The 16,879-nt window shown below is 45.8% G+C and overlaps 1 protein-coding gene across 1 annotated transcript; it reads right to left on the reverse strand.

The window, feature by feature from the left end:
- Nucleotides 1-1,158: 1,158 nt before the first annotated feature.
- sox2 (SRY-box transcription factor 2) lies at nt 1,159-3,761 on the reverse strand. The gene is made up of 2 exons (XM_076045580.1): nt 1,742-3,761; nt 1,159-1,451 (listed from the first exon to the last, which is right to left on the reverse strand). Exons 1-2 carry the CDS (start codon nt 2,755-2,757, stop codon nt 1,442-1,444), a joined length of 1,026 nt encoding a protein of 341 aa, XP_075901695.1. The 5' UTR covers nt 2,758-3,761; the 3' UTR covers nt 1,159-1,441.
- Nucleotides 3,762-16,879: the final 13,118 nt, after the last annotated feature.

A 16,879-nucleotide genomic window follows, 5' to 3' on the forward strand; every position in this document is an offset into this window, starting at 1 on the left:
CAGAAGTTCACCTGGTTTAAAGCAACATTAAGCCAACAGCAACTCAGTCATTATTTCGCTCTTCGCTCTTAAATCCAAGTCAGAATTAACAGAATGAAATTGTCGAATTGTTCCATTGGATTTATTTAAATGAAATAAATACATATTAGGCCTCAACATCACCGCAGATGTCTAATTCTGTATGTCATTGTTGTTGTTAGCATTAATTAAATTATTATCATGACGAAAAAGAGGAGAAATAAGTTTATACCTGGGGATGTTGGGCGGATAAATCTTCCCCTTTTTAGGAAACTGGCAACAAACTTTTGCTCGATGGGGGCCATCCGCAGGCACTAGAAAATAGAAACGTGGTTAACCACGGCAACACTTTCATTATTTAAGCGCTCCTGAAAAAGAAAAGGAAAAAAAAAAACCTTTCTGTAACCGATACCAAATTATGTACGTACGCACGCAAAGCTTTTCGTTTGGAAATTAATTATTCGGCAGTGAATAACGGACAGAAGAGAGACAACTCAACACGTGACGAGTCCCTGAACGCATCAAACGGCCGACGAAAACAAAACAAAAAATCAAAAGTCAAACAATTTCAAGTATCCAAATTTCCAAAATTTATTCATTTCAAACTGCATATTGAAAAAAAATATACTCAGCTGAAATTGTAACTGTTATAAGGATGGTATTAGTTTCGGTATATATATATACATGGAGTGGTTGGCTTCTGCGTACAGGCCACAATTTTTAAAATACAACTACGGGAATGAATTGCGAAATAAAAACTTAAAATATCACAGTAAATATACAGAAATTGTACAAATCAATTAGAAAATAAAAGAAGCACAAGCGTCATACCTCTAACTGATGAAAAGTGGGAGACGGAAATATAAATTAACAACCTATATTTTAAGCAGAATGAGAGAGAAAAAAAAAGTGTCTTGCTTTTTTTAAAAAACAAAAAATTAAAAAATGTTTAGTAATATTGCCCTTAAATGAAAAAAACAAAACAAAAACAGCATTACCTGCTTCGTTTTATGTCCCTTTTCTCTCCAATATTTTGAAGTGATCAAAAAAAGAGCACAACTGATCGCTCCCGTATAAATTCTGCTTTTTTCCCCCTCCTCCTTTCTTTCTACAGAAATTGGAGTTGGTGTATATTTAAAAAAAAGAAAAGAAAAAAGGGAGGGGTGGTGGAAAGGAAGGGGAGGGAGGGAAAGAAAAAAAATGCAACCTCTTGCAGTTTCTCACAAACAATTTCATCTGATTGCAGTGTTTCTTTGATAAATACTGTACAAAAGGTGATTGCGATAATAAAACATTTGATTGCGACTCTCCCACTTTGCGATCTTTCCAAACTTCATCCTCCAGCGTTGAGGCGTTCAGGGGGGCTGGCTGGGTTGGTGATGGTGGTGGGGTTGGGGAGAGGGGGGGGTCTCCTACCGTTCCTCTAGAGCTTCCTTAGAATAAAACGAAAGAAAAACAAAAGAGTCGTGTGTCCGTGTTTTTTTCCTTCCCCCCTGGAGAGACTTTATACAACTTTCCCCCCTCAAAACCCGGATTTTGTTTTTTGTTTTTTTTTCTCTGTACAAAAATAGTCCGACGTTAATAGTCCACAGTTTCTCTTATAAAAGTTCATTACTTTTTTTTTTCCTCCCCCTCTCTCCAATTTTCTCTTCCTTTTCCGCATTTTTTTTTTGTTTGTTTGTTTGTTTGTTTAACTCTTTTACTCTCTCTTTCACTCTCTTACATGTGCGTCAAGGGCAGCGTGCCGTTGATCGTCGTCCCCGGCACGGCGCTCTGGTAGTGGCCGGACATGTGTAGCCTGGTCTGGGCGCTCTGCTCGCTCACCTCCGCGCCGGGCAGGTACATGCTGATCATGTCCCTCAGGTCCCCCCCGCCGCCGCTCTGATGGCAGCCCGGCGCCGCGGCGACCCCTCCCCGGTGAGACGACGAGGTGACGACCACCGGCGGGCTGCCGGAGCTGCTCGACTCGGACTTGACCACCGACGAGGGCCCCATGGAGCCCAGCGCCGTCATGCCCGGCGTGCTGCTCGGCTGCGAGTACGACATGGACGTGTAGGTGGGCGAGCCGTTCATGTAGCCCTGCGAGCCGCTCATGCTGTTGTACTGCAGCGCCGCGCTCATGTCGTAGCGGTGCATGGACTGCATCTGGCCCGCGTTGTGCGCGTTCAGGCCCGGGTGCTGGTAGCTCAGCTGCTCCTGCATCATGCCGTAGCCGCCGTTGGTCCAGCCGTTCATGTGCGCCGCGTAGCTGTCCATGCGCTGGTTCACGCCGCCCACGCCCAGGCCGGAGCCCACCCCCAGGCCGGAGCCCACCCCGCCGCCCATGCCGTTGCCCCCCGGGGCGAGCAGCCCGCCGGGCAGGGTGTACTTGTCCTTCTTCATCAGGGTCTTGGTTTTTCGCCGCGGTCGGTATTTGTAATCCGGGTGCTCCTTCATGTGCAGGGCCCGCAGTCGCTTGGCCTCGTCGATGAAGGGTCTCTTCTCGCTCTCCGACAGAAGTTTCCACTCGGCGCCGAGCCTCTTGCTTATCTCCGAGTTGTGCATCTTGGGGTTCTCCTGCGCCATCTTCCGCCGCTGGCCGCGGGACCACACCATGAAGGCGTTCATGGGTCTCTTGACCCGCTCCGGGCTGTTCTTCTGGTTGCCGCCGCCGGTGCCGGACGTGTTGGTGTTGCCCGGGCCCCCCGTGTTGGTCTGGGAAGCGGGGGGCTTCAGTTCAGTCTCCATCATGTTGTACATGTCGAACAGCTTGGCGGAGAAGTTGGCGGCTCCCGGCGAGGAGCGGCAAAAAAAAATAATGAAATAAAAATAGGGGGGGAAAAAATAAAATAAAATAAAAAAAAATATACACTGGGACGAAGTGGGAAACTCCACAAGCCGGAGGCAGGTCAGTGAGGAGCTGAGGCTGCTGCTGCTGCTGCTGCTGCTGCTGCTGCCGCTGCTGCTGCTGGAAGTTACCTGTCGGCTTTTTCTCGGCAACTTTTTCCTCTCTGGACCAAGGAGGAGAAAAAAAAAACACACACACACACAACAAGCGCCAAGCCGCGACTCCGCACACACTCTCCCCTCTCTCTCTCTCTCTCTCTCTCTCTCTCTCTCTCTCTCTCGCTCTCTCTCTCTCTCTCTCCCTCACTCTCCCTCTCAGTGAGTGTGTGTGTGTGTCTGTCTCTCTCTATGTGTGTGTGCGTGCGCGCGTCCGTGCGCGACAAAAGAGCCCCCTCTCTCCCTCTCTTTTTCTATCTCTCTCTTCGGTCCCTTTTGCCGTGTTGTGTCCACAAAACTTCTTCTTCTGCCGTCGTCGTCGTCGTGGTCGCTCGCAGCTCCGTGCAGACAGAGAAGGAAAAACACGCGTCAACAAAAACGGCACTTTTTCGCCTCCGCGTCCTCCCGAGCCGAGCCTTGACAACTCCGGATAGTTTTGGAACAAGTTAATAGACAACCATTCATGTGACGGGGCTTTGCTGTCAGCGAATAAATGGCTTCGACCTGGCCAATCAGCGCCGGCCTGCTCCCCCCGGCGCACCAATGGGAAATGGGAGGCCTTGATTAGCATAAAAGGGCGGGGTCAGCTCCACACACACACATGCGAGCGCACACACACACACAGACACACGCACACACACAGCCGGCCAGCCTCCATGAGCGAATGTAAAGTGCATTTCTACTACGTATTTCTAGGCTTTTGGGGGGACTGCTTTCCAGTTTGCGCTCAGCCACAGCTGATGATAATTTCTAGTTTATTTTAGAGGATGAACAAGTGAGAGAAAATATACGGATTGTAAGAAAAAAACAAAAACAAAAAAACAAACAACAACCCACCGTCTGTCAAACTTTTTTGTTAAAACAAATAATTAAAAGTTTGCCAGAAAGTTCAGTTCTTGAATTTAAAAAAATAAGTGTTTGTTCATTCTATTTAAAAAAAAACTGCTACTGCTATCAAAAGATCAAACATCCAACGTAGAAAATATAATAAGAGTTAAAAAAAAAAAAAAAACGTGAAAAGAAAATTCGATGAAGCTGAGTGACGTTCATAGTGTCAGTATCATCTAATGTTGGGAGGGTGTGTGTGTGTGTGTGTGTGTGTGTGTGTGTGTGTGTGTGTGTGTGTGGGGTGGGGGTGGGTGTCATTGTTCTAACGTTAAGTCAAGCACCGTGACACAGCAACACACAAAAAGAAAAAAAGGAAAAAGTCACTTGTTCTTCTTTGCCACCGCTGCCACTTACGGCTCCAATAACACAACACGACGCGACACGACGGCACTTGAATAAACTTTGTGGGGGAACTCGCAGCGCTGAATGGCGGCGGCGTGTGCGCGGAGCAGCGGCGCGACTGCGTTTTTCTTTTTTTTTAGGGCTGAAAAGACGAAAGGTAATCCAAGATGCCCCCCAGCACCACTAACTATAGTTAGTCCCCCCCCACCACCACCACCACCCCTTTTGTTTAGTGAAGTTGAATGCCAACACACAGGAGGCAGACGGGGCTCATCTCGGCGCAAATAAGCGGGTTTTGTTTGGGATGTTGTCGCTACATCTGTCCGCACAAAGACGCAACTTCAGCGCACTTCCACCGGAACACTGCCGCTGCTGCTGCTGCTGCAGAGCTTTGGTTGGTGGTAGACATGACCCGAGGTGGTGGTGGGGGGAGCGGAGGGACACAAATCAAGTGTATAGACAAGGTATAGTGTTTCATTTAAGTATGTGTTCGTGTGTGTGTTGAAGACATTAGGATGCCAAATAAGCAAGAAGAAGAAGAAGAAGAAGAAGAAGAAGAAATAGAAGAAGAAGAAGAAGAAGGGCCTCCACCTGCTACAACTGATGGGAATCCAAGATGAGTACATATCAAGAAAAAATAAATAAATAAATACATAAATAAATAAATAAATCAGCATCAGTGACATCGTGAATGTCTCCGCCGAACGAGTAAAGTTTGTTGCGTGCGCGAGGGACACTCGGAAGTGTCGGTGCCACTTGTTTTACGCGCCCGCGGTGAAAACTGCATCCACGCAGAGGACGAGGCGTCCTGCTGCGTGACACCAGCGCCGTCTACTGGAGAGGTGGGGACCTGCACGCAAGCGCGGTGGTTTCTTTTTCCGCCCCTCGAGGCACAGACGAGAGAGAAGATGATGATGGTCCGTTTCACTACCTTAGCACACGGACATGGCAAAATATATTGAATTAAAAAAAATTAAATAATAATAATAATAATAAAATAATAATAAATACATAAAGACCGCATCAACAGGGTCTTACACTGTTACTGCATGTTTCCCTGCATCAGCCAACAGACAGACAAGTTGCAGCCATTAAACAAAAGCTCAAGCACAACGCACCTGCAACATTAATTGAATTTAAACGCGTGTCGCCAGATTAAAATCGTAATTGAAAGTGAAGGGATCAAGACTTATTATTTTGTTTTAGTCATTGGGTAATAAATGGAGGAGCGGACCTCCCCTCCTCTCCCCCTCCCCCCTGCTCTCATTACGGCGGCCCGGGCCACCTTTACTACATAAGATTCATCTTGCGCTTAATAGGTTGCGGGGAGGAGAGGGGGGGTGTAGACACATGCAGCTCGGCTCCATTATAATGCAAGGTTGGAAAATGGGGCTCCGCTCGGCCGCTATCTGCATGTGAGTGTGTTCCCCGCTACCTCTAATCTGCTTATGATAATAAAGGAGCAGCGGGGCCCCGCAGCTCCGTGAAAGCAGCAGAGGCAGCAGCAGCAGCAGCAGCAGCAGCAGCGGCAGCAGCTCTGGGCCCCAACCATCCATCCATCCATCCATCCATCCATCCACAATCACTGCGAATTAAAGCTGTTGTTTGACAAAAAAATAAAAATAAATAATAACCAGGAAAACTAGCGGGGCGGCTCCCTCGGACCACTTGTAACAACCCCCCCTCCAAACACACACACACACACACACACACACACACACACACACTAGGTTGAGATAGATACAGCAAATATAGCGAGCGGCACGCTGTGATTTTTTTTCAACGGTTTTTGTTGGAGGGGGATTTCTGCGGCGGTACATATTTAAGACGAAAGGACCACCGGAAATACAGGCGGAGAAAAGGAGATCAGCAATATAAACTGAAAACGAGTTCCAGAATAAACGCGCAAAGAAAACTTGTGGAAATGTAGTTTTCAAGGGGAAAAAACACGTTAAATGCAAAGACTCGGAAACAATATAAAATATACATAAAAAAAAAAAAATACATCTCAGGTATTCTCAATAAATCCTGAATGTAATTCTGAACACGTCCAAATCGAAAAGAAAAAATGTGTGTGTGAAAATAAGAACTTTGACGGCAAGTGGCATCAGTGGAGAGATTTCAAGGAGAAATGGAAATTAATGTTTCTTCTCTTGCCACTAGGTGCCGTATCAGAGACTGAAGACGCGCCCAAAGAAACAGCGAACGGCTTCCAGTTTCAAGAAATAATTATGCAAGGGGAAAAAAATCTATATCTATATAATAAGATTTATAGCCAATGTTTTTGTTTTTTTTTATACACAGGTATAAATAAAATGTTTACTGTAGCGAGCGAGGGGCTCATTGAGAGGATGTCAGGCCCGTGTGCCGCAAAAAATAAAGAGAAAGGAGGGGAAAGTTGAAATTTTCCTGATAAAACAGTAAAGTGCTTTTTTAAGAAAAAAAAATGTTATTCATTTTTTTATTGCTTCATCGAACAGTGAAGCCATTAAAACAGATAGCAAATGTTTTTTTTTTTTTTTTTTTTCGTGAGCAAGGTGTGATTTAAAATTCCGTGCTCGTTAAATAATATAAAGTGAGAAATCTATTTTTTAAGATGGATAAAAATATATAGATAAAAACGTAAAAAACAACAACAACACAAACTAAAGAAAGTGCACGTTCAGCCGCGCAGCACTGCGATTCGATTGGAAATAACTGCTTTTTAAAATGTTTAAAACGGCACGAAAAATCATATTCTCACGACGCGTAATATTTCAAAAACTCTAAACAGTTGTAAAACATAACGAGGGAGAGTTGAAGGTCGGAGCTCCCTGCATCCTGGGAAAGCAGCCGACCGACAACAACTCCACTGCACAACAACTGTCATTCCACAACACTGCGTGTTTTACATACACAGCGGCTCCCAAACACACACCGACACGCACGCACGCACACACATACACACACACACACACGCACACACGCACGCACGCACACACACACAGAGCGACACACCCAGGGCTTCTGCTCTCCGCCGCACTCTCTCCAACTTACTGCCAGTGTGAAGGGAGTCAGTCGTCTTCCTCTTGGCCGTGATTGGCACACATTAAACCCGATGCCGTTTCATCGCTCAGCCTCCTTCCGAAGCAGCCTCTTCCTCTTTTTACTTCCCCTCGGCCTGGCTCGGCTCGGCTCGGCTCGGCTCGGCAAGCTCCACATGTCCGGTTCGCCGGCCGTGAAAAGTCCGCCAAGTAGCTCCGGCATGCCGGCGTCCCTCCCTCCTTCCTGGCGGCCCGGCTCCGGCTCCGGCTCCCCGGCTGTAGTCCCTGGGCGGCGCCGCTGTCTGCTGCCCGCAGCCGGCACGCCGTGTCCGGCGTTGCAGCCCCGCGGAGCCCCGCCGCCGCTGCCTGTCTGGAGCTCCGCTGTCTCCTTTCGGCGAGCCCTGCAACAAGAAAAGCCGTTTACGGCGACACACAATGTGAAAAGGGGGCCGATTTAAAAAGGAGAAGAATGCAAGCAAGAACAACAAAAGTCAGTTATAGCAAAGTCTATGGCTCTCCTCTCCTATCTTCCACCCCCTAGCTTAGCCCACATAATGAGCAGGGAAAAAAGCTTTATATTTTGTTCACTGGGTATTCACAGATAATTTGAAGCCATTGTTTCTGCCACAGATGGTTCTTTTTAATACAATAACGGTGCTCTTTGTGAATAGCGAGCCCACAATAAAAATCTAAAGCGTCCTCCTGAATAACCATTTTGTTCTCTCTTGTATAGGCCGAACAAAAGCGCCAGTGAGGTAATGGCCTGCCTTATTGAAAGCCTCAGAATGGGGATTTGATAAAGATTTTTTTTTTCCGCTCCTTTTTTTTCTCCTTTTGCACAAAGCACACGGCAATGTCAAAGAGAAACTGACACGGCATGAAAAGGAAAAGGGGCTCTACAAAGTGGTTGCTTTTTGCAGCTTATTATTATTATTATTATTATTATTATTATTATTATTATTATTATTATTATTGAACAAGCATTCCTTAATTTTTTTTGCAGGTGACGCAAGGTTTGGTTTTGTGAGGGAATGCAGCAGGTCAGGTCAGGTGCATGCGTGTTATGGATTTTTTTCCCCCCTATTTTTTTTTTTTTCTTTTTCTTTTTTTTTGACAATGGAGCTTAAACCCAGAATACATTAGCCTGCAAAGGTCTGCACTGGATTTGCCACAGTGTCATCATTTTGCACAGGGTAGAGTTAAGTTGTGCCCGGTAGAATTAGGCATTCTGGGTGCGTCAGTGCCTTGCAGAGGAAGTGGGGGGTGGGGGTGGAGGCCTGGGGGTGTGGAGGGGGTGCTAGGTTAGGTGCATCGGGGAGGTGGGGGGGGGGGCTCCTGATTCCAAATCTACAGTTTGCACTACAATCAGCCAGGAAATATTACACGGCCCCTAAAGCGTTGATGAGGCCCTGTGAAATGGAACAAATGCATGGATGTTAATGTGGAGGTGGTGGTGGTGGTGTTCAGGTATACTAATGTAACCTGCCAAGGCCATATCAACTCCCCTTCTGCAGGTGTGTGTGTGTGTGTGTGTGTGGTCGCCTTGCGTTTGATCCTCCGTGCAGGATGGATCCGTGCAGACGGCGGAGCTCTCGCCGCCCACGCTTGATGTAATTTGTAATTAACTCACGGCTAATCAATAAAGCGTTTAACAGAGAGCACAATGGACTCGCAGGGGATGATCCCAAAGCCAAACATATTGGATGTCAGTGATCGTTACAAGGTGAGGGGACAGCCTGTCCATCACACGGGCCTGCCGGTGGAGGTGGAGGCCAGAGGTGTGTGTGTGTGTGTGTGTGTGTGTGTGTGTGTGTGTGTGTGTGTGTGTAGGGGGGGGGGGGGGGGTCAGTCGGAGAAAGGGGATGAAGGGGAGAATGATCGGAGGGGACAAGAAAAGGGGAATAATGGAGGTGTGGAGAGGTGAGGGGAAGAGTGAAGAGGCTTATTTCGAGTCGTCTGCCGTGGCATCTCACACACACACACACACACACACACACACACACACACACACACACACACTCACACTCACACACGGCATTTCATTTTGTTGCCGTTATCCGTCCAAAGCCCCCCCCCTCCCCCGCCACACACACACAAACCAGTTGCCTTCTTAAAACTGGAAACATTCTAAATGTTGTAAAAGTTTATTAGATTTCATGAAAAAATGGCAAACCATGTGATATTGTTCAGATGCAGCAGTATTTAGTGGATGCAGTGTTGATTGCAGCTTTTCTTATTTCCTTCATCAGGAGATACCACAGGAAGTCGAGTGATTTTAACATCACTTTGGATTATTAACTGACCTTAAATATAGGTAAAAAAAAAATGTTTTTATGATTATTATACTTATCCAAGTCATTCAACTGTGTTGAAAAAAAGCTTTTTTATATACTTGCTGTCCAATTTCTATTAATGTGTAACATTTCTCAACAACACAACATCATTTCCAGCCAAATCCACCTGTGCGCAGCCACAGGAACATCAATAACGTTCCAAGAATTTTGAATTCATCCCCATGATGCTATTAGTCCTTGAAATTCAAATTAACCATGACCTCATTTACACTTACACAGCACAGCCGCAGTGGAAAAAAAAAAAAAAAAAAAATCAAAGGACAAAACAGGTTGCGACAGGAGTTCTTTGGTCGTACATGTTGCAGAAAAACGGAGGCGGGCCGAGGGGAAGAGAAAGAAGCAAATTTCACAACAAAACCGAAGCGAGACGCAAACACAAAACACGGCGAGGAGGCGGCGGCGGCGGCGGCGACGGGGAGGAGATGGGCGCTGCTGAGAGCCGCCGTGATGTGCACACGGAATATGTATTTGGCTCTGCATCCGACTGATATGTGCCCGGTCTGAAGAGCTGGAGCACTTTTAATTATAAACCCATCCACACAGGAGGGAGAGAAAGAGAGGGGCCAGGAGGGCGGCGCCAGGAGAGCCTTTAGAAAGACCCTCCTCATCATCGCCATCATCGCCGCTGAATGCTAATGCCTTTTTCATAGGCGCTTTCTATACACATATTCGCACACGCACGCGCGCGCACACACACACACACCCCTATTAGCATCTCCATATGCATGAGAGTGGACACATTTGCTGCGTCTGCCTCGTGTGTGTGTTTGTCATCTCTCGCCGCAGCAAGGCCTGACGTTGGGGCTTTTCCCTTTTTTTTTTTTTTTGTTTGTGCGTCTCCATAGTGCTCCGTGTGCGTGTGCGTGTGCGTGTGCGTGTGCGTGTGCGTGTGCGTGTGCGTGTGCGTGTGCGTGTGCGTGTGTGTCCACCTGTCAATCACCAACGACGATGGCCACAATTAACTGATTTTATCCATTAACAATCTTTCTGGCCGTTCTGCTGAAACAATGTGGGATTCTTCTGTCAGGAGGTTCTCAGACTTCAGTTGAAGAGAAAAATGTTATTTCTCCTCAGGACCAAAAGTTAAGAAAACAAACAAACAAACAAACAAAACCTAATAGCTTTTGGTAAGAACAATCTACTGTCTGAATGCCATGTTAAGACTCTCTCTACCCCGTAATGACCTTCATCTATAAAACTTGAACTTGAAAACAATGTCATATAAAGTAGAAAACTAAAACACTTTTTAAAGAGCAGGAAGATTAAGTTGGGGCAGCCGGACTTGTTCTTGCAATCTTGAAGACGTTTCGCCTCCGATCTGAAAGGCTTTGATAGCCGTTACATTGCATTTAGACGACGTGGACGACGGAGAAGCTTCACAGACACTTTCATGAAGTTGGTTGTGGGTTCAAGTTCACAAAACTCCTCACAGTAATGATCAAAGCTGCTGACAAATTTCAAGTTTCTTGTGTTCTGGTGGAATACATTGATGCAGTACAGCAGGTCAAAGTCAATTCTGCCAGCTGAAGACCCAGAGAGAACCTGGTGGGTGTTCTGGACTGTCATCAATGCACAAGTCCAAGGTCCCTCTTAAACCCTCTCTCCTGCTCTTACAGAACGATAACGGTGAAAGATGGTTTGCTTTGGTCAGAATCATTGCAAGTTTGAAGAGAACAGATATAACCTGAATGTTTCGTTAACTGATATATCATCCTGTTTAAGGTTCAGACTATTCAGAAAGGCCCGAGTGGCTTCTCTCTCTCACTTCATCGACACGCAGAGTCCACTTAAATCAGCTTAACTCTTCTACACTAAAGGTGACCTGGTGGACTGAGAACGTCCACAGGCGAAAGTGTTGATGCGACTTTGTCTCCCTGTGCTGACAAGCCAGTGACTTGGTCAGTGTGTAACGCTGCCTTTGCTAAGACACCTGGGAAATGACCCTGAGGGCAAGAGGCAGGGATAGGAAGTGGATGGATGGGTGGATGGGTGGATGGGTGGATGGATGGATGGATGGATGGATGGATGGATGGATGGATGGGTGGATGGATGGATGGATGGGTGGATGGATGGATGGATGGATGGAAGGACAGATGGATGGATGGATGGATGGATGGATGGATGGATGGGTGGATGGAAGGACAGATGGATGGATGGATGGATGGATGGGTGGATGGGTGGATGGAAGGATAGATGGAAGGATGGATGGTGGACAGTGTAGGTGTTGTGCCAAAATACATTTGGAATGCACGGATAAGGCTCGGCAGGGTGGCTGTAACAAAACTAGCTGTAAAGCTGGGGTAAAGTCATAAGACGTCTCTCGCAGCTATCAACAAGTCTCGTTTATAATGGATGAATTTTTCAAAAAAAAAAAAAGAAATTCCCACACCAACATAAATATTAATACGGAACGGGGCTTCTTAAACGTTATCAGCTGGAGAACAAACATCTTCACAGTGCGAAAAAGTGCCGACATGCAGAGGTGAAGTTGGCGGATTAGAGCGTAAAAGTGAACTGCTGACCATCGGCAGCGCGACGGACGGTCAGTTCTGCCGCTGCTAGTACACACACACACACACACACACACACACACACACACACACAAACACACACTCAGCTGGCAATTTACAGAACAACAGCAGGACACCTCGGTAGCATCTCATTATTGAGGAATGCAACATAAACAGCTTTGAGGCGCCTGTTGGTCTCCCTTGACGATAAGGCACCGTGCACTTTTAGTCACGACTTAAAAATAAGCACTTCAGTAAAACTGCAGTAAAAATAAAAACACTTCTTTTTTTTTTTTCCAGCAGCAGCCAACATCCCACAAAGATCTAGATCAGCCGCCCTCGTGATCAGAGGCTGACATGTGGCTAAATTAGGCCAGTCACTCCCTCAGACCTGGATTATTCCCAAGACGTACAGGATATTTTCCCGCAGATTTGGAATCTGCTTTTTATAGATTAAAGGCTGTGGCGTTTAAATATGCGATTACGGGATTACTTCAAGCAATTTCAAGGGCCACTTAACGACAAGCGAAACCCCGACGCTTGACTGACAGTTAGTATTTGACCGGCTATGAGACTGACATTTTCAAGCAGCGTATCTCAATGACGATCGCCGACAGGCACGTTCCTGCGGTCATCAGATCAGCCAATCACATCGCTGACACCATTTCAAAAAAAAAAAAAAAAAAAAAAAAAAATGACACGCCTAAAAGGGTAACGTGGCTCGTGGGATTGACGGCTAATGACGATCTAAAGACACTATTAACTGATTCCTTGCTGACCGTCATCATCGGAAACGGCGATTGATGGCTAAATATGTCGGGAGCTTTGGCAGGACGTCCAATCAAAGCATCGCATACTCGGATCAGTGATACCAAGACGCCCTCTTTAAAGTATCCCGCCAGTCGTTTGATGGGTAATGATGATGAAAGTCAGATTAGTAGAGGACGGTGAAAGGAAAAATAAACGCTGACAGTTTGTCTGAAAAGTGGGGAAAGCGATGCATCTGGTGAGCGGCAAAGAGCGGCAACATCTGGCTCGGAGGAAGAAAAGCAAAAGCCCCGACAGCACGTCGCAAAAATATCTAAGACATTAGTGTTTAAGCTGAACGAGCCTGTGGAAAAAGTAAAGTAGAAGAAACTCACAACACATCAGTGATCTAGTGCTACATCCAAGTTCATGAGACATTTGATTGCAGAAAAGAGGAGATACAGGATGAGTTATTGAGGAATGGAGAGACGAGGAGGGTCAGACAAAGGACTGGCGGGAAACGCAACCAGTTCACTTCAAGTGAAAATGGCCAGTGATGTTTGTACGGAGGAGGAGACGGAATATTCTTTACAAATAATCTCAAAGAAAAATACAACAACCATCCTTGACAGCAAACAAACAAACAAAAGCAAACGTAATTCTCGCAAGAATCTTGTGGGATGAGATTTTACGAGAATTACGGCTGATGCGCTTCACACCGCTCAGTGGAAACACCTGCAAATCCCAATTGCACTTTGTCGAGATTTTAGAAGTATTTCTCTTATTTTGGGGAAAAACTGTAATGGAAACGCAGCAACAGTCTCTGAGTGTGGAGGCTAGCAGGGGTTTAAAACTCACTCTGAGGCCTCAGCCAACGTATCTGACACACAAAAACAAACTGAGGCTACATTACACACGTCAACACGCGAGCCGTCTCTCTCTCTCTCTCTCTCTCTCTCTCTCTCTCTCTCTCTCTCTCTCTCTCTCTCTCTCTCTCTCTCTCTCTCTCTCTCTCTCTCTCTCTCTCTCTCCATCACACCCTCATCTCCCCGCTCTCTCGCTCTCATCTCTCTCCCGGCCACCACTGGTTTTGTTTACAGGCCAATTTGAATGAGAATGAATCTCTCTCGGATGTTTCTAGAAAGCTGTCTAATCCACGCAGGCTGCTGTGAGGCCCCGGCTCTTTGTTTGGGATTACTGCAGCTTAGCACGAGCTAACAATGAGGAGATGAGCAGCTCACCTCATCGCCGCTAATGAAGTGTGTCGAGTCATTTAGCCGCTAGCTAGCCGCTACTGAGCTGGGATGAAGCCTCCCGCTCGCGCCTCCACATACGCACATATTTTAATCTGAGTGGTGACGTTTCTGAGCACTGTATCTATTGCTGCAACACGAGCTCTCAAACTCAACTGCCACCCCTCCATTTTCTTTTCATTCGCTTCAAAGTCGTTTTCTTTCAAGGTAGCATAAGTTTGAAGAATTCCAATTCAATTGGTTTTGTTTAATGTTCAATTATTGGTTTGTCTTCGGAAAAGCGATTCACAAACATTAAAGTGACAGCCTTAATTCGACAGCAAATAGACCTGAAGCAGTGTGTATTAATTTCATTTTACATGAAAATTAGCATCTGTGCTAAAACACCAAAGTGCTTTGTCCAACACCTGTCCACAGGAGGCTTTTCTGGTGCAAATAATTTTTAAACACAAATACAAGAACTTGACATTGAGGTTAGAGGGAGAAGGGTTAAAATACCAGCAGTGTAAAATCATCTACATGGCTGTCAAACAACTGAAATAAATTGTATGGCTAAGTATGAAAGAGTAAAACGTTTTAGTCATAACCAGTAAATCTTGTGTTTTGCAAAAAACAAAATCAAAAAACAACAGTGTAGTGGTTTAGTATTTAAAGTTAAACAGAATTCTGGAAAATATTTTACTCTCTCTGTTGTAAAGACATCAAATCTAAAGCAGATGTAAAGCACTATTATGTGCTACTATGGCATTACTGTATTTCAATGGGGAAATATTTAGAAAAAAATGAACAAACTCAATCATGATTTTGCTTAATGGTGTGTGTGTGTGCGTGCTTGTTAGTGCCTGTGCCTGTGCGTGTGTGTGTGTGTGTGCGCGCCCTGCGCTGGGGGAAGAATATAAGCCATGGTCACTTGGGTGCGGAGACACCGAGGCAACAGGAAAAAAGCAGGAAGATTTAAGCTTGGCAGAAACACACACAGATGGCGGCGGTTGCACTGTGAGAGCGTGTTGGCTTGTCTTCTGACAGAGTGACTGAGCAGCATGGCATCTGATTAACAAGAGGGGAGGAGAGCAGAGGTTTGGACCTGCACACGCTGAAGGTTAGCAGGGGAATGAAACAGAGCTGGACTCTGGACAAACGCACACGGATGGGGGTGGGGGGATTGGCGGACGGACGCACACGTGCATCAATGGTTTTGTAGCATTTCACAGGGACTGGCAGGAACACTTTGACAAGCTTCGACAGAAAGAGTTCTGCAATTATTAGATTTTTATGTTTGGTTTTTTTTTTGGGGTTCTTTCCTCTCAATGGAGAAACACAGGTTGGGACCTGATGAGCAAATTGCTCTATTAAAGTAACCAGGGATGCAACGATACCACTTTTTTTTTTACAAAACGAGTAAAATACAAGTACTTGCATTTCAGTACTCACCGATACCAATACTGAGTACTTAGTAAGGCAATTACATATTATAGAATTACTTAGTTTCTTGTATTTTCCACAGATTTCTGTTATTTGAACATTCCTCAGCATGTCTTTCTAGATCATGGGGCAACTGTCGCTAGTTTCTCTGCAGTACACTAATGTCGTGGTATCGGTAGATATTTTACGAGTACAAGTAGAGTACTCAACCCCAGTATCACTATTGTTACCCCCTACTGGTATCGGTATCGGAGTATCCCTAAAAATAACCAATGACTTGAAATCCATCAGTCCACGCGGTACTACGGAGTGAATGAGGTGTTGGCTGTTGACCGACAGGCAAATACACCCAAGGCTCAAAGTGGCTGCATTTCATCTCTTCCATTATAAGTTAATACGTTTTCCTTTTTCCACAATCTAATCTGACCTTGCATCTCCATGACACCAGAGCTGCATCGTCCCCAGCGATGTAGCGACATCGCCACAGATCTTCATCCAGAATAAGTAAACGCAAGGTAGCGACAGCACAGCACGAGCTTTCTTCTCATGACATGAAATTTCAAACACACACTAAAGGAGATTTTAAATTAGAAGGAAAGGGTGGACGCCTAAACGCATCGACAGGAATAAGGTCCAGGGGCTCCGCCCCTCTGGCGCGCACTAAACACACTTCACCTTTACGACCACCCAGATGTTTACCTCCTCTCTTTATTTACTGTCACAGTATGGTGTCAAATGTACCGCAGGACATTCCCTTCAGAAAGCTGCACTTCTCGCAAGCCCGTCAATATTTGAAGACCGCCCCTTCGGCCTCTTTTTGCCGTCTGTTTTACGAAGAGGTTTACCCGAGTTAAACAGAGGAGGAATGTCCTTTAGCATCGGTCGCCCAGCGCATTTCTTTCAGCAATATTTGTCAGGGCGGAAAACTTCACGGATTTCAGTGGAGTTGCAACACCTTTACTTGTTTCATGTCTCGAAAAAAAACAAAAAACAAAAACCAATTTTATACGTTTGTTGCTAATATCCAGATCTAGAGCACGTGACTGAGCGCCCAGACTGGATTTGAATGGTGCATCGTTTCAAATGGGGGAAACTTTTGTATTTCAAGCAGGTGTAGGATGCAGAGCAGGATGCAATTTCCCCATGTGGGACTAATAAAGGAGCATCTTATCCTTATCGTTAATATTCAGAATAGGCAAAGTGACTGAATGAACACGAGAGAGGTAGTAATTACGGTTTACTGGTTTCTAGAGGCCACACACACACACACACACACACACACACACACACACACACACACACACACACACACACACACACACACACACACACACACACAC

Source organism: Nelusetta ayraudi, unplaced genomic scaffold (genome assembly GCF_046127955.1).
Source record: "Nelusetta ayraudi isolate G7.1 ecotype Tasmania unplaced genomic scaffold, CSIRO-AGI_Nayr_v1 ptg000084l, whole genome shotgun sequence".
Lineage (NCBI taxonomy): Eukaryota > Metazoa > Chordata > Actinopteri > Tetraodontiformes > Monacanthidae > Nelusetta > Nelusetta ayraudi.